Below are 21903 nucleotides of genomic sequence, written 5' to 3' on the forward strand. Positions count from 1 at the left end.
ATGTCATACATAAAGGTGATGATTTTAAAATCTTCAAAAGAAAAATATACCGAATGACTTAAACTCGTGATATTTAAATCACTCTATTGAGTATGGTCCTAAGAAGTTGAAAATATTTGACATGAAACCCCTGTGTTCTTCGTTTGAACGCTAGCTTCGCTTAATACAATTGTCGAGCTATGAACATGACCAAGAGAGCAGAGTCCTCAATGTGCCTGGAAAGCCATTAAGATATCGCGACCAATCAAAAGAAATGTGTCAAAAAAAAAAAAAAAACTGCGACATTTACTCGAAAATCAGTAATTACTAAAGCTTATTTCAGCGCAAAAAGAAAACGCACCGTTTAACCTCATCGCCGCCGCTGCACAAGATTTTTTTCCGCTTTATCACTACGAACCTTCAATTCCAGAGCCCAAAACCAGCTGAGCATCTCATGGCCTCTCTCACAATATAGAGAGAAACCAAAACAACCTATTTACAGAAAATGGTTCTGCTTCATCATCTTCCACGTAGCCACCTCTCCCTCTTCACCCACTTCACACACTTCTCAAAACCCAAACCCCCACAACCCTAAACCCCATCTTCACCTCCACCCTCTTCTCCTCCCCCAAATCCACTCTCTCAGTCTCAGACCCCATCCCCATCCCCATCCCCACCCCAGATTCCCACATCGAAACAGCCCTCGAAGACTTCCATACCCAATTCGAAATCCCGCTCGAGAAGCTCTTCGTGCCGCCGGAGACGGAGATAAAGTACACCGAGTCCGGTGCCCTGAGCACCAGAATCTTGAAGGGGTCGAACATTTTGCTGAGCAAGTATGCTACGGATGCTCAGGTGACACAGGCTGAGTTTGTGAAGAGCAGTGTGAGGACTGAGGATTGCCCGGCGAATCCTCTGCCGGAGTTTGCGCTCGTCGGACGGTCAAATGTAGGCAAGTCCTCGCTGCTTAACTCGCTTGTAAGGAGAAAGAAGCTAGCTTTGACCTCCAAGAAGCCTGGTTAGTAGTAGCTAGTGTAGCCTGTAGGATTCAAGAGTTGGTTTTTCGAGTTTTTGAGCTGCATTGTTGTTTATAATGTTTTGCTTGTCTGTTATTGCTAGAGTTGAGAACTATATATTTGATGAATTGAAGAGTAGTGGTGTTGCTTTGTGTTCTTATGTTGTGGCGTTGTTAGGTTATAACAGAGCTGGTTTAAAATTTGGATTAAGATTATTACTGTTTGGTGCTAGTGTACTCTAATGACTGCAATGGTGGTGATTGACCATGTACTTCTTTATTCACTCTCGTTGGTAATTGTTTTTGCAGGAAAAACACAGTGCATCAATCATTTCCGGATCAATGATAGCTGGTATTTAGTGGATTTGCCAGGTTACGGGTATGTTAAGTACAAATGATTTGTGGTTCATGTGTTGATATAGATGTGAATATCGGAATTCTAAGTGATTATTAATGAACAAAATGATAATCCCCTTGAAAGCTTCAAAGGGGAGAGGGGGAACCCCTTAGGCTTTGGTTTCTTCATAGTTCACCTTGTACCTAGTATTCAGGGTTGGTCTATATGATTGTCTCTGTCTGTCATGCATGATTGGAGATGATAGTCTTATGCTTGTGTGTTCTCTGACTCTTAACAGGTATGCAGCTGCACCACAGGAACTTAGAACTGATTGGGTGAAGTTTACTAAAGACTACTTCCTGAATAGGTCAACATTAGTTTCGGTTTTCCTTCTCATCGATGCCAGCATTCCTGCCAAAAAGATTGATCTGGAGTATGCTAGTTGGCTGGGCCAGAATCAGGTACGATCTTTGGACATCTACACCCGAATGAAAAGGATGATCTGGTGTGATACAATGGCTCCATTTTTTACTAATATTAGCTGCCTAGAATCGTTGCTGCTCTAGAGATTTTGACAGAACAGTTTACAATTTTCCCCATTGGTCATCTTCCCATGACAAAAAATACATGGTAGTCGTAAGATTTGCCTCTCTGAACTAAGAAGCCAAGAGTATATGGCTTAAGGTGAAAGTATTCCTTTGGGAAGTTTGTACCTTAACCTTCATAACAGAGGAAACAAGAAACGGTATTGAAATCTATATACATCTTGCAAGTTTAACTAGGGAATGATGTAGAGAGTTGAATAATTTTTTTGCTGCTTTCAGATCCCTATGACATTGATATTCACCAAATGTGACAAGCGGAAGAAGAAAAGAAATGGAGGAAAAAGAGCAGAAGAAAATGTAAACGACTTTCAGGAGTTAATTCGTGGCTACTTCGACACAACACCGCCATGGATCATGACCAGCAGCCTCACCAATCAGGGTCGAGATGAGATGTTATTGCACATGGCTCAGCTGCGGAACTATTGGCTTAAGCACTAGGAATACCAGAACTATTGCTTCCGATTCTCAAGTAGATCTCATACATCCTATTCACCTCTACGGATGTGCTGCTTTACATTAGCAGCTGGAGAAATCAATCATCAAAGCCGATAGTTTATCCATTTTATTGGAATGAGAATGTAGAACCTCGGTACTATTTGCAGCAAGTGTAATTTTGCTGATGGCCTCTCCAATACAATAGAGCTTTGGTTGATCAATTTTGTTGATAAAATGAGAATTCAGTTGTGAACAGCAATGTTAGGATAGTGTACGAAGAAGCTTCAGTTCCAAGAGGCTTGGAACATATTCTCTGATGCAACTAATACCGAGGCACACATTCATCCAATGAATAAGTAAATAAGCAGGGGCAAACTACAGTTTATAGACCCCAAGTGAATATTGATCCTCTGAGCTAGAACAAGGGAAGCTCGGAGCTTATGGTTGTAACTTGTAATCACAAAGGAAAATCGATTTAGAATCAAACTTATGTATACACATTCAAATCCAAATTCACAAAAATAAGAAAATGCATCAAATCTCAAAGATATCCTGTATTCCAAAGTTGACCACGGCAATGGACTAAACTACAGGAACAAATGTAGACTTGCCGCATGGCCTCATAACATCAGACCTACATTCAGGTTTTTTTTAACAAAACCTCAACACATATGAACACTTTACAGTAAAGTGAGTAAACCAGGACCTTATCGAGACACAAGTGCAGGTTCATAAAGAATAGACTTCTAAATACCAAAACTGTATGAGGTAGATACAAAAAAGTCACCAACAGATAAAGGTAGGTAATAGCGTACTTCGCATTAACAATACACTAAGCAGAGTTTGCAACTCAAACATCAAAATGCATCAAACTGAACACGAGACCACAACAAACCAAGAAGACAAAAACTTAGGAATTACAGGCACTAATATCCAACATCACTCAGCCGCTGTTGTTGCTAGACACTTAAAACATAAGCTTAGGCTATACACCAAAAACCAGTTCACATGCCACATAACAAACAATATCGACTCATATAGCAAAATGTAAAAGCCAGTCAAGCAGCACATGTCCAACTATCCTTGGTTTGCATTCAAATATTGTATTAACTACATGAATACTAGAAACAGCTAATCCACATTATATAATTCTAGCATAACAATATAGATAAAACGGTAGAGTACTTGGCATTCATGATAAACTCTCTAGCACATAAACAAAACCTTGTCTTAATCATTCAAACAACAACGATCCAAAATCGATTCCACAAAATCCAGAACTACCGAAAGCGAAAAAAACAAAACAAATCAAACTTGGATTCCTCCTCTCAAATCTAAGCAGTAGCAGTTCCCTTGCTCCTCGGCTTAGCCTGTGTACCTTCAAGGAAGCCGCTCTTGAACCTCCTCGGCACATGGCGAAGGTACCTCATGCGCCCGGTTCCGGTCGTCTTTCTGCGCAGAGCCTTCTCACTCCAGTTATCTGAAATCACAGTGTACTCAAATTTCAACATCCATAGCCTAACCGTAAACACAGTAAAAACTGAGAGTAAAAATTGAAGGAGAATTTACATTTTCTGAGGCGAGCGGCGGGGTAAGCACAGGCGGAGCAGCGAGACTTCTGGAGATGGAAGCTCCGGCGTCCACATCGGACACAGAGAGTGTGGGTCTTGTTGCGGCGCTTGCCGAAACTACCAGTTCCTTTTCCCTATTTCAGATTTCAAATTCGCAAAGTTACAAATCGACGCACATGTTTACGATCAAGCTAGAAATTGAAGCAGAGAGAGAGAGAGAGTTACCATTTCGTTGTTTGGCTGCGGAAACCCTAAATCTGGTGGTGTGTGTGTGCGGGAAAACTGACGGGGTAGAAGAATCAGTGGTTTATATAGATTAGGGTTTCTCTTGGAATTTTGGGTGAAATAGACGAAATTGTCCCTAAAGCGGGCTGGGTTATGTGGGCTGTAACGAAATTGTGACAAATTGACAGTGACCCAAGTATAAAGCTTAAATGATCTAATGAAGCCCACTTTGTTAATGGGTTTTAAAGAAACAAGAAAATTGATTGTCGGATAAAAGGCCCATATTTACTTACACCTTGAATGTATTGTAATTAAACTAGATGACGGTTTGTTAGCAATTGCGGGGATAGCTCAGTTGGGAGAGCGTCAGACTGAAGATCTGAAGGTCAGGTGTTCGATCCACCTTCACCGCATTTTGTTTTTCTTCATTTTATTATGCTTTTACACTCCAATGATTTATTGAATTATGAGTCTTTACACAATATCACTTCAACTTAGCAAGAGCAAAAGGAAACGAAGTGATGCTAACTTCTATTCATGCAATTACGATATATATTTGTAACAACCGACTCTAAGTCTCTACATCCCTTTGAATGAACCATGTTGAGTCGTTAACGAGAATCTGATTCGCGGTCCAATATGTTTTAAAACAAGACTCTTGATTAGTTTAGTTACGTAAAACAGTTAGTGATGGTTTTAATTAATTATTCTAAATGTATTAATGATGGCGTATAACTCATTTTTGGAGAAGGGGAGAAATAATTTCAGACGGCTTATGAGGCCAATTCTTATTTGGCATCCAAAATCATTCATTTGAAGTTCTTGTTGTCGTTGTTGTTTATAACTTGCGTGCTCATTACGATTTTGTTCTACTCTTTTTGAAGGAAATATTTAAGACAAAAATAATAATAATGTTTGATGAAGACACACCTAGCGACTTAGATAACAAATTAATATCAATTCAAATCCAACATACAATAATGAAATTGCCAAATCAGTGCATTGGCACAATCGTTCACTCATCTGGTGCTTATATGACCATGCTAGTTGGTGACAGACATTCCTAGGGGAATGATGATCATGGTTCGATTGAGCGCTATCATGAACTCGAATTATCCAATTCGTAGACCCTTTTCTCGTCATTGACCAATAACTCCCGGCCATCCGATCCGAAGCTGACCGGTCGCAGTCAACTTCATAAAGGGCTGGAAATGGTCCATCACCGTGTATCATCCATGTATATATCAAGGTCGTTAGGGTTCATCAATTTCTTGGACCACAAGCAATTAAAGACACCAAATTTGAGCCCATCACAAATAGATGGTCCTGATTGGCGACCCATGTGAAATGACAATGTGTACGTACCTAGCCGATTTCCCTATCATGAGCTTGTGGATGATATTATATACACCTTAAGAGGACCACCCTTTTAATTTGGGATGTGAATTAAGCAAAAAAGCCGCTTCGGGTGCCTAAATTGCTTGCTGTTTTCAGATTGTTCATGGAACTTAATCGCTTTCTTTCCTACTTTATCAAACTCCTAATTGTACATTCCTTTTGTTCAAGCACTTGGACTCCATCAGCTCTAACATCATGCCATTTTCATTACACACTTTTTTATTTTCATTTAGAAAAGAAAAACAATCAATCAAAGCAATTCATAATTGTATCAATGATTCGAAACCGAACTTTAGGGCCAATCATCCACGTACGCATAAAATACAGTTCAACCAAGAATGTTAGTCGGTTTCATAAAAAGTGTCAATCATATTGATTGGTCGGAAGGAAGACACCAGATGCTCATGATCGACTAACATTTATGCATATATACATCTCAAGTTTATAAAAGAATAGACAGGTTTTTGGAGTCGGAAAGTAATATAAACTCGAGTTCAAAGTACCTTTTGATGAAATTGAAACAACAAATGTCCCGAGCAAAACTTAGCAAAAACTACTAGATGAAATATTTTTGTAACTTAATCGAGAAATGAAAAAATATGGAAATGATAGTGATGGAAGTAAAGGCCCAATGGGGGCCCGATGCAGGTGACCACCAGTATGGGATCTAATGGGCCACAGTAGTTTGCAGTAAACAGCTCTGATTTCTGACAGTCACTAATATTAGTATTATTGCCACAGAGTGAGTTGTCCTTATTGTGAAGCCCTAGATTCGATTTGTATGTGTCGCCAGAATAACAAGGCAACTCGGTCGGAACAAACCCCGCCAGTTATATGGTTCTTATGAACTGTAGCAAACCCTAGCAAGCTTCAATGTAAGCATCATGATGAATTGTCGAACTCAGACTCATTCGTCTAAAACCTAGTCAACCCCCAAATATCTATGTTAGTTGTGGCCATATATGTACAATACAATACCTACCTATATCCGAACGGGTAAAAAATGAAGAATATGTTGGTTAGTTTGTGGGCAGGAGTTGATACTAATAAGCGGATCTCGGTGATACTTTGAAAGTTTAGTTGGGATCTAAAGTGAAAGTTGACAACTTAGTTGTCATCCCCAAGTTTTTCGGTTTATATCGACTCATCAACGGCTAATTATATAAGCGTAGACGATGACATTCATCATTTACAAACGCGTGGACAGTTAACGAGTGATATGTTGACGATTTAGTTGGGATCCCAAGTTTTTGGAGTTTACACCGACGAACACCCTTCAATCACTTATATACGTCCACACGACGACTCTCAGTCACTAATACAATCGGCAAAAATGTTGGGATAGATGTTAGACGTAGTATTATCAGATATGTCTGTGGTTTGGATTTACATTACCGCATCTACTAGTGGATAAGTTATCCGAATAAGTTGTAGTTAGGAGGGAATGTAGTCGAGTGTTCACAATTCAGTTTGATCAGAAGTTTTGTGTTCTACTGGAATCGTGGGTCTGTCCTCCACATAGTCATGAACATTTTTGAGAAAAAAATTCGGAATATACGGTTAATATGAATCTTATTTTACTCAAATTCATAAAGATTCAGGATAGATTAACATAGATCCTTTGATGAAAATCGTAGGCTTCTTAACAACCACCTCTCCTACGCATCTTTTTGCTAAATAAGCAAAGCTTGTGTGCATTTTTTCTGCTTTTTTCTTTCTGATCTAGGAGGTACGGTTAGAGTTAGTTGATAGTTGTTTTGTGGTGCTAGTTATTTCAAGATCAGTCGTAAGTGAGACAGTGTGCCACTAATCTAATAAAGCAGATCACTAGTAAGTGAGCTCTATGGCAAGCTAGCTAAGTAGATGTATAGTACTGAAGAAAACCATACATGAAAGAAAATGGAAGATTTAGTTTCGCATTGAGCTAATCTTAGGGACTAGGATATATGATAGTAGATAATACAGAGGACTATATATACCTGAACATGACCAGTGTTAGGGACAATTGGATAACAACATGTATAAGAGCCAAAGTAAACATGTACTGTGTGAATGTGAGGGGAACATTTTGCAAGTTAAAGCTAGCTAGCCAAATGATTCATATATTAAAGTAATGGTTCCATATAAGATCATATACATTATATGGTGATAGCTGGTGGTACACATCTAACAAATTAGGGTTAGGGTTCAGTACAATATACAGCAGTAACTGTTCAATTTCAAAGGGTTAAATCTCATTTGCTCAATTGGGTTCTTGTGAATTTAAGTACTTGGTTGAAGAAATTAAGTTAATGGTGGTCCAATCTTCTAGTTGAGAAATTGAAATCATTTTGAAAGCGAAATTGCAGTGGTAATAAAAATGGCAGATGTTCTAGTCCTCCTCTACAAAGATGTTTGGTACGAATTAAACATTTTACATGACAAGTGGGAAAGAAAAAGAGTAGGTACAATAAGAAGCAAAATGCATATATATAAATGAAAGAATTGCATTCTCATCAGTAAAATTAAAGGTCATTTTCTCATTCCAAAAACCCCTAACTTAATAGAGAATGAACCACACAAAAAACCAGTTAGCTACACTAGTGTTAACACTATCAATTATCAAGTCCCATCCCAACCCCATGTTGGAATCAGTACAAAACGAAAAAGACACTTGAAGAATAATACCAACCTAGCTAGCTATCCCCTTTAAGATCTCTCACTCTAACAAGTCATACCTAAACATCAGAGATCACTTATGGTAATGTACAAAATGGTGTGCAACGTATGAGAATCACCAAGACACCAAGCTATAAGCATCCTGTGAATTCGGGATCACCAAAATCCTCTCTTGTTTCCTCTTTTTTCATCATCATCTGCCCATTCGATGAATTAACTAATAAGGCTTCGCCGAGAAGTCATAATCGTCGGAAAACCAACACTATGGCGACGACGATAGAGGCAAATGCGACCGTGTAAAGGGAGTAGAATGCTTTGCCTCGGCTTTCCAACACCGCTCAATGTCCTCGGCAATTCTCTTGGCGTCCATTGATGCACCAAGTAGTCCTCGTTTGGTAAACCCCACAGCATATAACCCACGCTCACCTTTCCAACCATTTGGAAATGGCAATTTTGGCAATCCATCTTCTTTTGAGAACATCTCTCCCTCCTATATAAAATGAAAAGAATTAATCAGAACAAACCCATACAACTCATTCTCAGTCGTTTAATTAGTCATCAATTAGTATATGTACCTTCAGCCAAGAGGGCACATTACTTTTGTAACCTGTTGCTAAGACAATGGCATCGAAATTCTCTGTTCTTCCGTCGACGAATTCTACAGCACGATGACGTTTTAATCTCTTGATTGCCGGACGTACCTATAATGTAGCAGGTACAAATTTAGGGTTTATGATTTAACACATACAATAACATATCAGACTGTTTAACAAGACGTAACTACGACTACAATTATTAAAAATGAAAGTACCTGAATGTCACCGGTTCTTATCTTGGCCAGGGTCCCAACATCCAAGACCGGAGTCTTCCCCGACAGATTCTTGAGCTCCAAGGGACCCAACTTAGGCCGGACCAAACCAAGCTGGGACGTGTTGCCGAGCAGCAGCCGTGAAGCTACCAGCAAGAGGCGATCCACAAGGCGTATGGGCAGCCACTTGAGCAACAACATGGACAGCCCGAAAGTCGACTTTCCCAGCATCTCTCGTGGTAGGACGTGCACCTTTGTAAGTTCAAACCCATCAAAACACACACATAAAGTAAGTTCAAACACTAACACTCAAAAACAAGAACTCATCGAAAAGCGACTAGTAGACTTGACAAAAAAAAGGTACTCAGATATTAACATGGAGGCAGTGATGTGTGTGAGCCCCATACTCATGGAGTTATGGTGTTTAGCAACCAGAGCTTAGCTAGCTACCTAAGTGATTCCAGGCCATGCTTCTTAGGCCAAGTACTAAGAATGAGGTGTTTGATCCTGTAATCTATTATTTTTCCAGCAGACAAAAATCAAAAAGCTTTAGGAGATTTGATGGGTTACTTAGAAGATCATATATGTTTCTTATGATCAATATTACGCATGCTTACTGGGGAGTCCCAAGAAAGTGAAAAGAATCAAAACCCAAATTTGTTTTTGCCTGAAATAGAGTTTAATATGCATGTTGATTATCTTTTAACAGGCCAACCAACCGTTGGAACTTGAAGAAAGTAGCGGTTAAGCTTGTCTCTCTTTTTCCTTTGGTGCTCACAGAAAGTAAAGAAAAAAAAAATGAACAGAAGAAGCCATTAAAACAACATACTTTGAGCATGGATTTTCTTATAACTGTAGTTTAAATACAAGAAATATTTGAGAAATATTTTGGGGAAAAGCAGAAACCTAAATGAAAAGGGCAGTTGAATCCGAAAACTTGTTCCACACAAATTCTGAAACTGAAGGGCAAAACTGAGATAGATTTCAGTAAAGGGAAGGGTTGTTCTTACTGTATCTCTGACAACGAGTGAAGGCCTAGCATTGTGGTTACACAGATCCAAACAGACCTCCATGCCCGAATTTCCACACCCCACCACCAAAACCTTCTTTCCTCTAAACTCCTCTCCGGTTTTGTACAAGCTCGTGTGCCTGATAGGCCCTCCGAACTCCATGATCCCCTCCAGCTTGGGCACGAGGGCCTCAGCATTCTCCCCGGTGGCCGCGATGAGCCACCGGGTGACATACTCAGTCTCGACCCCGTTTTCGGACCCTGCAGTTCGAACGCGCCAGAAGCCGACCGCAGGGTCGTACTGCGCGGTCAAGACGGTCTCGTTGAAACGAGGCTGAATGTCGAACTTGGTGGCGTAATCGTCAAGGTAGCGGATGAATTGCTGCTTGGTAGGGTAAGTGGGGAAATCGGAAGGGAAAGGCACAAAGGGGAGCTCGCAGAATTGCTTAGGCAAGTGAAGGCGGAGGCGATCGTAGGTCTTGAGCTGCCACAGAGAGGCTAAGCAATTGGATCGCTCCAGGATCACACTAGGGACGCCCTTGTTTTTCAGGCAAGCGGCCGTAGCGAGCCCCGATGGACCTGCACCCACTATAACTGGGCCGGCAACACACACCACGCATCGAGGAGGAGAAGACAGGTTATTCATTTTGTGAATCAAACTAGGATCATCAAGGGATTGCTTTCCTTGTATTGTTGTGTAGTCCATGTTGGACAATGCAAAGTGAGGAAGAAGGAGAAGAAGAGGTAGGATTAGGAGTGTTTATAAGTGAAGAGGAGAAGAACACATTAAGCTGATACACGATTAAGTGGTATGTGTTTGTTTTCTGTTTTTTCTCTCTCACTACTCTCTGTGTCTCTCTGTTTATAAGAAGATTAGGCTGAAGAGGGAATTGTCCCTGGAAATAAGGAATGGATTAAGAAGGTCTTATCCATTTGTGATCTAGGAGGGAGGGATCAGCTAGGAATGATTCGGTCTTTTCTGATCTTTTTCTCTCTGCTGTTGTTCAAATGTGGAGCTTAAGCGGAGGAAAGAGTGCAAAAACTACGGGACTAAATCAGCATTCAACCCCAAGGAGAGAGAAGGGAGGGAAGGAAGAGAGAAAGAGATGGTGATATGTCTATTTATATTCCTTATTGTTCTCATACAAGAATTTATATGAGGGAAAGGCCAAATGATAAAGAGAAGTAACGCAAGTAGGGACACCATTTATATTTATTGATTTTTTTTTTCTTGTAGGTTATTCATTTCCAAATTAATGCAAGTAACACTATATATACTGTAGTTTTGTATCGAAAAGACTGCAGTAAACTTTTAATTGAATTTTCTATATATGTAGTTTATAATAAACTTTTATTATATATTTAGTTTTTTTTAGAGGAAACATCAAAATTTTATTCAACTAAAGTAAACAAATTACAAAGTATGGGAAATATCGGTGGTGGAAACATAATTAAAGATTGATGTTTGCTCAAAAATCGTCTCGGACGAGGGTCTTGAGAACAATCGTCCTTCTGATTTGCGCGGGCATGCCAACTCGCGGCCTGTTGGCCAAGCGAGGTTTTGATTAAATTTATTGCGCTTGATCTGACTTCTTTCAAGTGATTGTAGGCCGAGAAAAGAACTGTCTTGGCCTTTGGGTTCTCTTGCCTTTGTTGTAAGGACTTTTAGCATTTTCACCGATAATGGCTATATTTTTTGTTTTCTAATAAAGATTTGCAAGAAGTAAAGTGCAAAACGTAAAAGAACAAAATCTAAATTGCATGAAAGTTAAAGGGCGGAAATTAATTACGAGAAATTAAAGTGTATGAAATTTAAAGACGCGGAAGAGTAAATTGCATGAAACTAAATTGTAAATGTAAAGAAAGCGATAAAGTGCAGAATGTAAAAAAAGCGATAAAAAGAAAAAGAAAACTAAGCTAGAACATGGATAAAAAGATTGATATATAGAAGAGAATTCGTAGAGAATTTGAAGTGTTTGAGATTGTATTGAAGTGTTGTTTGTGTTGGTCGGGAGACCCTTTACAATGAGGTTGAGGGTCGAATATATACAATTACAAATGCACAATAAAGGAAAGAGAATACAATTAAATATTTGAATTTCGGTCTTAATGACCAGAATTAAGATTATGCTCCATATTGCTCATTCCTTAATCACACCATATATACTTTCTTCTTGAGGCATCGTTAGAATCGATTGTCTCTTGATCATGAAATATTGTCATCAATGTCTTCAAACGCAATTACATCTCGGTTACTTTCTTCCTCGATTATATATTGACAATTATGATAAATCATCGTCATTTCCTTCCTTGATTGTATATCAGCAATTACGATAAATCGTCGTTATTTCCTTCCCTTTTATATATCGGCAACTATAAGAAATAATTGTTATTGCCTTTCCTTTTATATATCGGCAATTATGAGAAATCGTCGTTATTGCCTTCCCTTTTAATTTCTTCTCCGAAGGTTAATATCTAACAGAATTTCATAATAAAATTCTATTGAGATATTGCTAATAAAACACCAAATTTTCCTTATCAATCGGCCAATATTTCAAGGCCGATTTACCAAAAACGGGTGCAAACACTTCCCCACTCTCTTCCCTCCTACTCGAACTAGTCATGGGTCAATCACCATTGATGACATTCATAAGCCAATCGGGTTCAACCCCTAACTAAGAATAACGCCCATGTAAACGAGCTACAAACTTAATTTGAAATCAAATATGCAACCTTGTTAGCAGACCTTGGGACATGGTTATAACCAACACCATTAGCACAAGCTAATGCAAGCAACACTCTCACCTTCTCTTCCAGCACACCTTCTTTAGCAAAATAATCCGCCACCTCCCCATTCACTAATCTCACTGCCTCCATGCAGCCCGTTTCAACACTCTCCACCTGCCATCCTCCTTGAATGACAACCTCCAGACCAGTAATAACATCAACCAATTCAGCAGCACAAGGTCTTAATATGCTCATAACTCTATCCCCCATCACCAGCACCAAATTCCCAAAACTATCTCTCAACATAGCCCCACTACCAACACAACTTCCCAGAACTATCTCTCAACACAGCCCCACTACCAACACAACTTCCATCATCAAGAATAGAAGCATAATAGTTCAGTTTGAGGTTACCTGGATTTGGCGGAAGCCAACATTCTCGTCTACAACTACTATCTAGTGTTGTTGTACGCATTATTCTTCAACTGCACCTCCAACAGACCTTTCCACAAATTTAAACATTGCTCATATATCAATTCAGGAGGTCTCAGGCTCTCTCCATGAGTAACCAAATTATGTTCATTCAATTACTCCATGTGTGTGTGTGTATATATATATATATAGTTTGTGATATATCATGTCAACGAGAGGAACATTACTAGAAACACTCATATGAGGGCGTTTTAGTTGGTTGGGAGTGTACGTTTTTTTAAAGGTAAAATCTTATATATAACCAATATTACACACTATGGGAGATATCTGTGGTGGACAAATGCCTCACTTACCTCCCTACCTGAAATACTAGTGATTACATAGGACAAGAACCGATAGGGTTTAACCACAACCTAACTTCTTCTGGAAGCCTCAATACACCCTTACAGTCAATCTCAAAAAAAAACAACCTCTCATTCCAACACTATATATACCAAAACCGCTAGCATATATGCAGAGATAAACCGATAGGAGTGTATGTTGAGTAGAAGAAGATGTAAAAAATGATCCTCCACAAAAACATGGATAGTATTTAACTAAACTATCGTGTCATTTAACATTGTCACACAACATTATATATGTTTATATATCCCAATCAAGAAAAAAAAAAAAAACATTATGTTCATATACTTTAGCTCATTTAGTATAATTAAACTATCGATCAATTGTGGAAGGACCCATAAGCTTTTATATGAATAACCATTTGAAGACACGAGTGATAGTACATTTATTGGACGTAAGGTTGAGTCGCTCGACTTAGCTGACTCTTCCAAACCTTTATTCAAAAAAACTAAATGACATATTTGTCGAAATCAAATTTCTGTATTGGATTATGTCAGATTTTCCCATGCTTTGTAAACAAACTGCAATTGATTGATCTGGATTGGATAGAATCATAAAAGTAGTTCGTTGATCAGTTGAAACACAAAAACAAGAGTTGAACTAGCTAGCAGGACGAAATAGATAGAACTTCTCTTTCCTTTTTTGTCATATTTTAGTTAAATTCGTTTGGATTGATTAGATTGCATTTAGTAGGATAGGAGTCGGCTTAGCAGCTGATGGTCAAATGATTATTGTCCGTGGAATCAGTGGTCTATCAGAAAACAACACTATGGTGGTAGTAATGACAGCGTGTATTGATTTTGTTTTGCTACATATTCAACATTTGTATGAATTTAATATTGTGACTTCAAACATACAAGTACTTGCGACTTTGCGAGTGTGTTGGGAAGATGTTATTTTGTAAAGGAAACTATAGGTGGAAAATTGATGTAAAGCGAGAATGGACTAATTTAGATAAAAAAAATTAATATTTAAAAGTAAGGAAATGACGAATAATTAAGAAGAATGATTTGAAGATTGGTAATTCTCGTATATGGAGGTTACTAGCTGCTGGAATATTCAATAAGATGTTGTTTTGGACTTTCTGGGTCGTTCGTGCAAAATCTGTTAATCTGTTTTGAAATAACTTTTGGCAAGAACGTCCGTTTTGAAAGCATAATACTTTTCTGTACTGGGAACGACGAGATCTACAATACTCACTTTAGTGAGTCATGTTAAATTTAAGCCAAATGATATCGTTTTGTTAATCCGATTCGGCATCTAATTAATATTATATTAGGTTCTAGTTTATTTTGGATTTGATTTTCTTTTAACTTATGGGCTTTTAGGCTTGGTTGTTAGTTGCCCTAGGGTTTAGTTTCTCCTATATAAGGACCTTTAATCTCTTGTAGTCGTGAATCTTTTGATATTAATAAAAAACCTTTTGAGTTTTCTCAAATTTCCTAGTGGATTCCATAACTTCTCGTCGATTCGAGAAACCCTAGTTTTGTGGATTAATTCAAGGCTGTCGTAGGTGGATTCTAACGTTATCTTACTTGGCTTTCGACACTTGACGGAGCTGCCTTCTATCGTGTTCACGCTCACCCCATAAAAAATGAATCCATCTTAGGAATGCGTATACAAGATTATGCATCTTGTTTCAAAGTTTACTAGTTTTCTCATCAATACTTGGTGTAAATTAGTGAAAATCCCAAAATGTAACTATCTAAGAAATCTTTTTCTTGGACTAACATGTCACCTACCGAATCTAATCAATCGCGTTTATCATTTTAGACTTGGTTGTTAGTTACCCTAGGGTTTAGTTTCTCCTAGAGTTTTCTCAAATTTCCTGGTGGATTCCAGAATTTCTCGTGGATTTGAGAAACTCTAGTCTTGTGGATTCAAGGCTGCCGTTGGTGGATTCTAACGTTATCTCACTTGGCTTTCGACGTTTGATGGAGCCGTCTTCTATCGTTTTCACGCTCACCCCATCAAAAATGAATCCATCTTATGAATGCGTATACAAGATTATGCATCTTGTTTCAAATTTTGCTAGTTTTCTCGTCAATACTTGGTGTAAATTAGTGAAAATCTCAAAATGTAACTCTCTAAGAATTCTTTTTCTTGGACTAACATGTCACCTACCGAATCTAATCAATCGCGTTTGGTTGTGGAAAGTACACAGCATCAAAATCGAGTCAAAAGCTAGCTATTATAATTAACTTGGAACATCACCAATCTTGTTCTATAATATTTGTCCTAACATTGAAAACACTCGAAGTCTGAATTATTGTCGATGTTAGCTAGCCAGTATATATACCTAATCATCGGAAATTAAACATCAACACGCGCAACAACATCAAACAGAGGGCCGGGGTATTATTGATCACTGATTGAACGTACGAATTAATAGAGGGCCAACCACGAGGACTGGTATGTTAGAATCAGGTTGTATATGGTTCATGCAGTTCGATCGACAGTCATTGGTGGCAAACATCGATGAAGTGTACTTCCTGCTTCAATGGAAGTAGCTAGATTCTCTAACAAAGTACATAATTCAATCATATATTCCTTGATCGAGCTCATTTCCCTTCATTTTTCTATATTATTAACTCGATCCATCTCTAGCAATGCGTCATATATATATAGTTATCTCGAGCTCATTTCCAAGTTCATCGATCTAATATGATTTGCCAACCCATTCTCTTTATCCGATCATTTGTTTTGCTAGGGTCTGATACAATTATATTTTACGCATTACATGGTAAAATAAATGAAGAATATAACCAAAGTGGAATAGATATTTTTATTTTTCATTATTAATATACGTACATTTCTGCTATATGTTATTAAGATGTCTCGAAGCTTTTATTTATTGTAGAGCCAAATTTACAGTTATTGGTTCAGAAATTTATTCGAGAGTTTTGAGTAGGTGGGATGGAGAATAGTATCTATGTGCTGCAGTTGATGATGAGAATAGTATCTATGTGCTGCCATTGATGATGTCCCATTCTACTGTCTAGCTCTTAAATTAGGGCAGGGAAGGTACCACATTGCTGACGAAGAAGAAGCTCATACATGCAGTGTCATGCTGTCCTTTCCTGCAGGCATTATAAGCTATACTGCTATAGGGTGGTCGATCATAAATTCTGTAAGGTTTGTAATCGAGAGAGATCGATCGAGAGAAGATGCACACGATTTCTTGAAAATTATAACTCACTTGCAATGTAAGATATTGATAAAATTGTAACTCCGTACTAATACTAGCTCTTTGTCATTCAATGTCTAAAATGGAAGAATCATTCGTAGGTACAATCAACGTACGAAGGTGTTTTTATTTTGTATAAAAATACAGGGATTATTATCATTTCTTAGATTAATTCATGATACCAAACTAAAGGGATCTAGCTAGCTAGCCTTCATGACGTATTGGAGACACTGATAGTTTTGCCCTAATTGTATAACTCATGTTCAATTGTTCATATACAACCAAATGAACCAACCTATCACCTATATATAGTTCTTCTATACGTACGTACGTGTACACTTCCGACCTAAAGTACATGTATACTTGTACAATACAATTACAATGATTGATTATGGTTTATGGGATATTATTTGGGTTAATTAGGAACTTAGGATCATGTTTGGGGATTTGACAACATTAGTTATATGGTTTCCGTACAAATCCGCTGAGGTCGACTTTTGCAGCTGGTTTGAGGATGCGTTTGGTATTAGGGTTATATCATGGAACCGTGGGGACTCGCCACCAATTAATTTGGTGCATAGAAGATCATGACCAAATCAGGGTTAGCCTTCCTATGCTTATTGTCATCACAGATTTGGATCTCAGATCCTTCTTGAATGCTGAATTGGGGTTAGGGTTACTGGGTTAGGGAAGTCACCAGAATATTCTGATGTACTCGAGTAGAAAGACCTCGGCGGGGGGCAACAAAACAAATTTGATGATATCTTCTTCCTCTTCTTCGATCTTCTTCTTTTTTGCAAGATCAGAGTGCTGTGTTTGGCTTGGCTTTAATAATTAGGTCATGTTTTGGTGATTGAGTTGGACTTGTATACATGTCCCAATCCTGACAGGTCCTTCTAAAAATTTTTAAGCCACTACGGTGTCCTATAACTTAGAATTTCCAGCCAAATGCAATTCAAGTTTCCTAAATTTGCTAATGATCGAGTTTTGAGTTTCCCATTACAATATTATCACTACGTACGTCAGCATCAAAATGGTTGATTTGCATCCATATATTGACAAATACACTAGCTTGCCTTTGAAACAATAATCATTCATACACGATTTATGCAATCACATCAAAATCAAACACAATCTTCCTACTTATAACTGCATGAATGATCCAAATAATTAACCTAGCTATAGATCGCTTTATTTATCCAGCACTATCGTGATCATCAGTTGCATGATAATAAGTACTCGAATTAACTAGAGAAAGATATAACAAAAGAAACGGCCGGGGAAACCTCGTTAGAAAGGAAAAGGCGTGCCGAAGTAGAAAAGCAAGCTAGGAAAACCGTACAAGTTGTTTTGCAAGAATTAAGTAACTAATAACAAATTAAGATGAAACGAGCCGAAAGCAGAAAGTAGTGAATATATATAAAATCTATGGAGGTGTTATAAAACAAAATCGAACACACATACGGTGGCATTCTCCTATCTCCAATTTTAAATCGAAGCTAGAAACCTAGCTAGCTAGAGCTTAGGGTTGCCTTAATTAGTAGATTCTCTGCGCTTAAGAAATTAGAAAGTTGTTACTATATATAGTAATATAATTCCTTCCTCCCTCTCATACGGGAACTAAAAACTCGAATCTAACCCAACCCTAGAACTCGACTGCCCTATAATTTCTATCTGCGAATTCTAATTAAAAGGGTTACGCACTATAATATTTGAATATGTTATTCAGTTTGCTATAACCATAGTGGCATTAACCAATGATCTAATTGGATTTGCTTAAGCACGCGTACGTACTCTTTCCGACCAAAACCTACTTTTATATATGGTGTTGGAGAGGAAAAACACAATGATTAAGCACGAATTTGTGTTGGCAAAGTTTACAATTGGAATTATATCAATCATATATATGTGTGTCGATTGATCTTCATCTTTATATCGTTATGTATATATGGGGTTACTTTATCTTGCCATTTTACATGTAGTAATTTGTAGTATAAATTGCATATCACCTGTAGTCCATCCACATGAGATCTCATGATCGATGGGTACACACCATGATGTTCCTTAATTATTCTTTTTGTTATTAGAAGCTTCATTGCCTCTCTTTCTATCGTGTAATCTGATGTAGTCGGTTCCAATATTGATGAGTCCTAATTATACCACATAAACTTTCCAATTTACTTTATCACTTGGAATTTGTTTACTCGTGTAATAGTCAACCTACTATATGATGTTTACCAGATATTTCTTGGTTAAATGATGATATCATTGATATGTGATACAATTAGCTAGATTTTACAGTGATTCCATCATACTTAATTAAGCATAAATCAGTTGGTAATAATTATTAGATTAGCTTAGGCGCCTATGATATCTTATTCATCCAACAAACAATAAATTGGAAATCAAAAGAGAGATTAATTATCTTAATAATTAGCACCACACAAGCTTTCACACTTCAGAAAGCACCCACATGCTTCCACTAGCTTCCCTCTACGTTATAATGTTGAACAATAATTCGTCCAATTTTCCTAAATTTGATCATAAGGTAGGTTTTGTAGTAGTCACCCACCAAACTAATAAAAATTAAAAGTTTTGTAGGTTTTTTTCAATTCCTTCTTCATGCTTTCCCACTCTTCGATTTTTGGTCTGCCCACGCTTTCCGTTTGCCGTATGAAAGGCCACATGATGGAGTTGGGATCGGAGCGAGTTCTCTTTATTTATGTAGAATCAAAATCAGAATTGCACTCTAAATTGTTCAAAATTAAGAAAAAAATATCACAAATTAAGTCCAACATAGCTAGAATAGGAAATAGTGGTATGATCGAATGCGCCAAAACTCAACTCGATCTTAAAAGAAAGTTAAAGAGACAAATCAGTATTTACATTTATAATGAAAAATGATTCTAGGCTTTATTAAGGCCTAAGATTTTAGGCCTCAATTCTATGTGGCATGCTAAATCACTTAGACACATCACATATTAAAAATCTTATGCCATGTAATATTAAGTATAAAGACTATCTTACAATTTGGTCCATTTCAAACAATGACTAATAAATTTCAGTTTTTCATTGAAAAATAAAACTATTTTTACTTTCCTTCTTCTAAATATCTAATTAAATATAAAAAATATAACATCAAATAACATTATATTATATATTTATAATACATGTATATTATAAAAAAAAATACATGTATATTATATAAATAATCTGTATGTAAATCATTTAGAGAAATTATTTGTATACAAATTATTTTTTGGACGAATTATATAAAATTTTGATGAATTATATCCGAATTATCTTATATTAGTGTTTTTTTTTATGAATTATAATTGCTTTTTGGACGAATTAGGGTTAGGGTTAGAGTTTATTTGACAAAACTAATTATTATTTAAAAAATAGTACGTTAATCTTCATATTGATGTAAGAAACATTCCTTATATTATATATAATTAGTGGTTGCTATTACTATGTAATATTTGTTTCCATTACCTAATAAAGTACATTAATATCATTGATTCACCCCTTAAAATGTAAAAGGAAATATAAATGGTAAAATTGGTAATGCAATGTTTTGATTTGGCAAGATATATTATGTGGAATCGAAAATAAATATTTATATTTACTTACATGACATCAATGACGTAGCCACAGTGGGGCGAGAGGGTTCAATTGAACCCTATGACATTCATGCCAAAGGCTGCTAAGCTGTGAAGGCTGGGGCAATATATATACACTTCAAGACAATATTTGGCCCTTTTGATAGTTGTATTTATATTAATTATTGCCTAGATCTTTCCTAAGTCTTATTTAATCTGGGCAAGATTCCACCTATGCGACAAATATCCCATGATTTTTATCATTTTTTAAATACATATATTGCTAATCAATGTGGAGAGAAGTTTTCTCATGTACAGATTTACTAGTCACCCATGTCTTTTTTACTCTAATTAATTTATGATTCACAATGTACTTACGTTTACAATTTATTTGTGTCTATCATTCTCTCTAAACTGTTCTTAGCGTAATTTTTTTTTTCAAAGCAACGTAATTTTGTTTTTAGTTCTTCTCAAATTTTCTCCCTACAAAAAACATCAAAACCTTCATAATGCAATACATAATTGGAAATATGAAAGTTTTTCTTGAAAAATATTATAAAAGATGACATTTCAAGTATTGATATAATAATTTCATACACTTTATTATGTTATTTAATAAAAATTATTCATTTTAGTATTCTTGTTTAAACATTGACCATTCTAGTGATCGTTTCTAGCTACGTCACTGCATGGCATGACATATAGGATTAATGTCACAAATTTTAGGCCTTATTAGCACTACCCATTTATAATTAACCATTGAAATGAAAACTCGCGTGCACAAGTGAGTACTTTAACTAGGTGTACTACTCTATATTGTTGCTTAAGTTGACAATGATCACTTAATTCATTTGTGTTCCTTTGATATATCGAAGATATTAGAGTATTAGACATAATTAATCAAGCCAAAAGCATTATGGAAGTTGTACTATATAATTGAGTTTTATATTGTAAGTTGTACTATATATAGATATATTGTAAGTTTTATATGGATATATTTGAAAAACCAATCTAATCATCATGAAATTAAGTGGGTACATGAGGAAAGGAAAAGGAACTCCTTTGGAAGTGCTTAAAATAAATCTAGCTAGGCACTCAAACATGAATGAACTAGTATATAATAAGTTAATGGAAATAATCTATTTTTGTAACAATTAGGCCTCAATGCAGCTATCTAAAAGTTGAATTACTTCATTATGAAGTCAGAATCTATTTAAAATGCCCTTTTAATTAAAGCTTAGTTAGAGAGAATGAATCAATGATCAACTAAATAGACAAAATAATGAAGTTATTTGACAAATAACCTAGCTTTCTTTCCTATATGTCTTTCCGAAAGTAGTGGCTGATGGAAAACATGCTGCTCAAATTTTAAACAATTCATATGTGAGGTTTTGTGTTAGTTAGCATGCATAGTGAAAACTCGGAAAGAAGTAAATGTCTTCTTCTCCGGTTTGATCTGCAGGATACATTTAAACCCTTCATTGATTCCATGTAAGACTTGCATGGAAGCTAT

At 36.8% G+C, this 21903-nt stretch overlaps 3 protein-coding genes and 1 non-coding gene across 4 annotated transcripts; 2 read left to right on the forward strand and 2 right to left on the reverse strand.

Annotated features, from left to right (window-relative positions):
• Nucleotides 1-2622, forward strand: LOC101307864 (GTP-binding protein At2g22870-like). Its single transcript, XM_004292815.1, has 5 exons — nt 1-15; nt 514-997; nt 1304-1373; nt 1630-1792; nt 2156-2622. Exons 1-5 carry the CDS (start codon nt 1-3, stop codon nt 2372-2374), a joined length of 951 nt encoding a protein of 316 aa, XP_004292863.1. The 3' UTR covers nt 2375-2622.
• An 813-nt stretch (nt 2623-3435) lies between these two features.
• Nucleotides 3436-4226, reverse strand: LOC101312986 (60S ribosomal protein L37-3-like). The gene is made up of 3 exons (XM_004291166.1): nt 4168-4226; nt 3941-4076; nt 3436-3851 (listed from the first exon to the last, which is right to left on the reverse strand). The coding sequence occupies exons 1-3, from the start codon at nt 4168-4170 to the stop codon at nt 3706-3708; spliced, it is 285 nt and encodes a 94-aa protein (XP_004291214.1). The 5' UTR covers nt 4171-4226; the 3' UTR covers nt 3436-3705.
• Nucleotides 4227-4507: 281 nt separating this feature from the next.
• Nucleotides 4508-4580, forward strand: TRNAF-GAA. Its single transcript has one exon. It is a non-coding gene; the product is annotated as a tRNA-Phe (tRNA).
• A 3484-nt stretch (nt 4581-8064) lies between these two features.
• Nucleotides 8065-11135, reverse strand: LOC101313276 (flavin-containing monooxygenase YUCCA6-like). Its single transcript, XM_004291167.1, has 4 exons — nt 10042-11135; nt 9035-9283; nt 8799-8924; nt 8065-8713 (listed from the first exon to the last, which is right to left on the reverse strand). Exons 1-4 carry the CDS (start codon nt 10744-10746, stop codon nt 8486-8488), a joined length of 1308 nt encoding a protein of 435 aa, XP_004291215.1. The 5' UTR covers nt 10747-11135; the 3' UTR covers nt 8065-8485.
• Between the last annotated feature and the right edge of the window lie 10768 nt (nt 11136-21903).

This window comes from Fragaria vesca, linkage group LG2, assembly GCF_000184155.1.
Source record: "Fragaria vesca subsp. vesca linkage group LG2, FraVesHawaii_1.0, whole genome shotgun sequence".
In the NCBI taxonomy this organism is placed as follows: domain Eukaryota; kingdom Viridiplantae; phylum Streptophyta; class Magnoliopsida; order Rosales; family Rosaceae; genus Fragaria; species Fragaria vesca.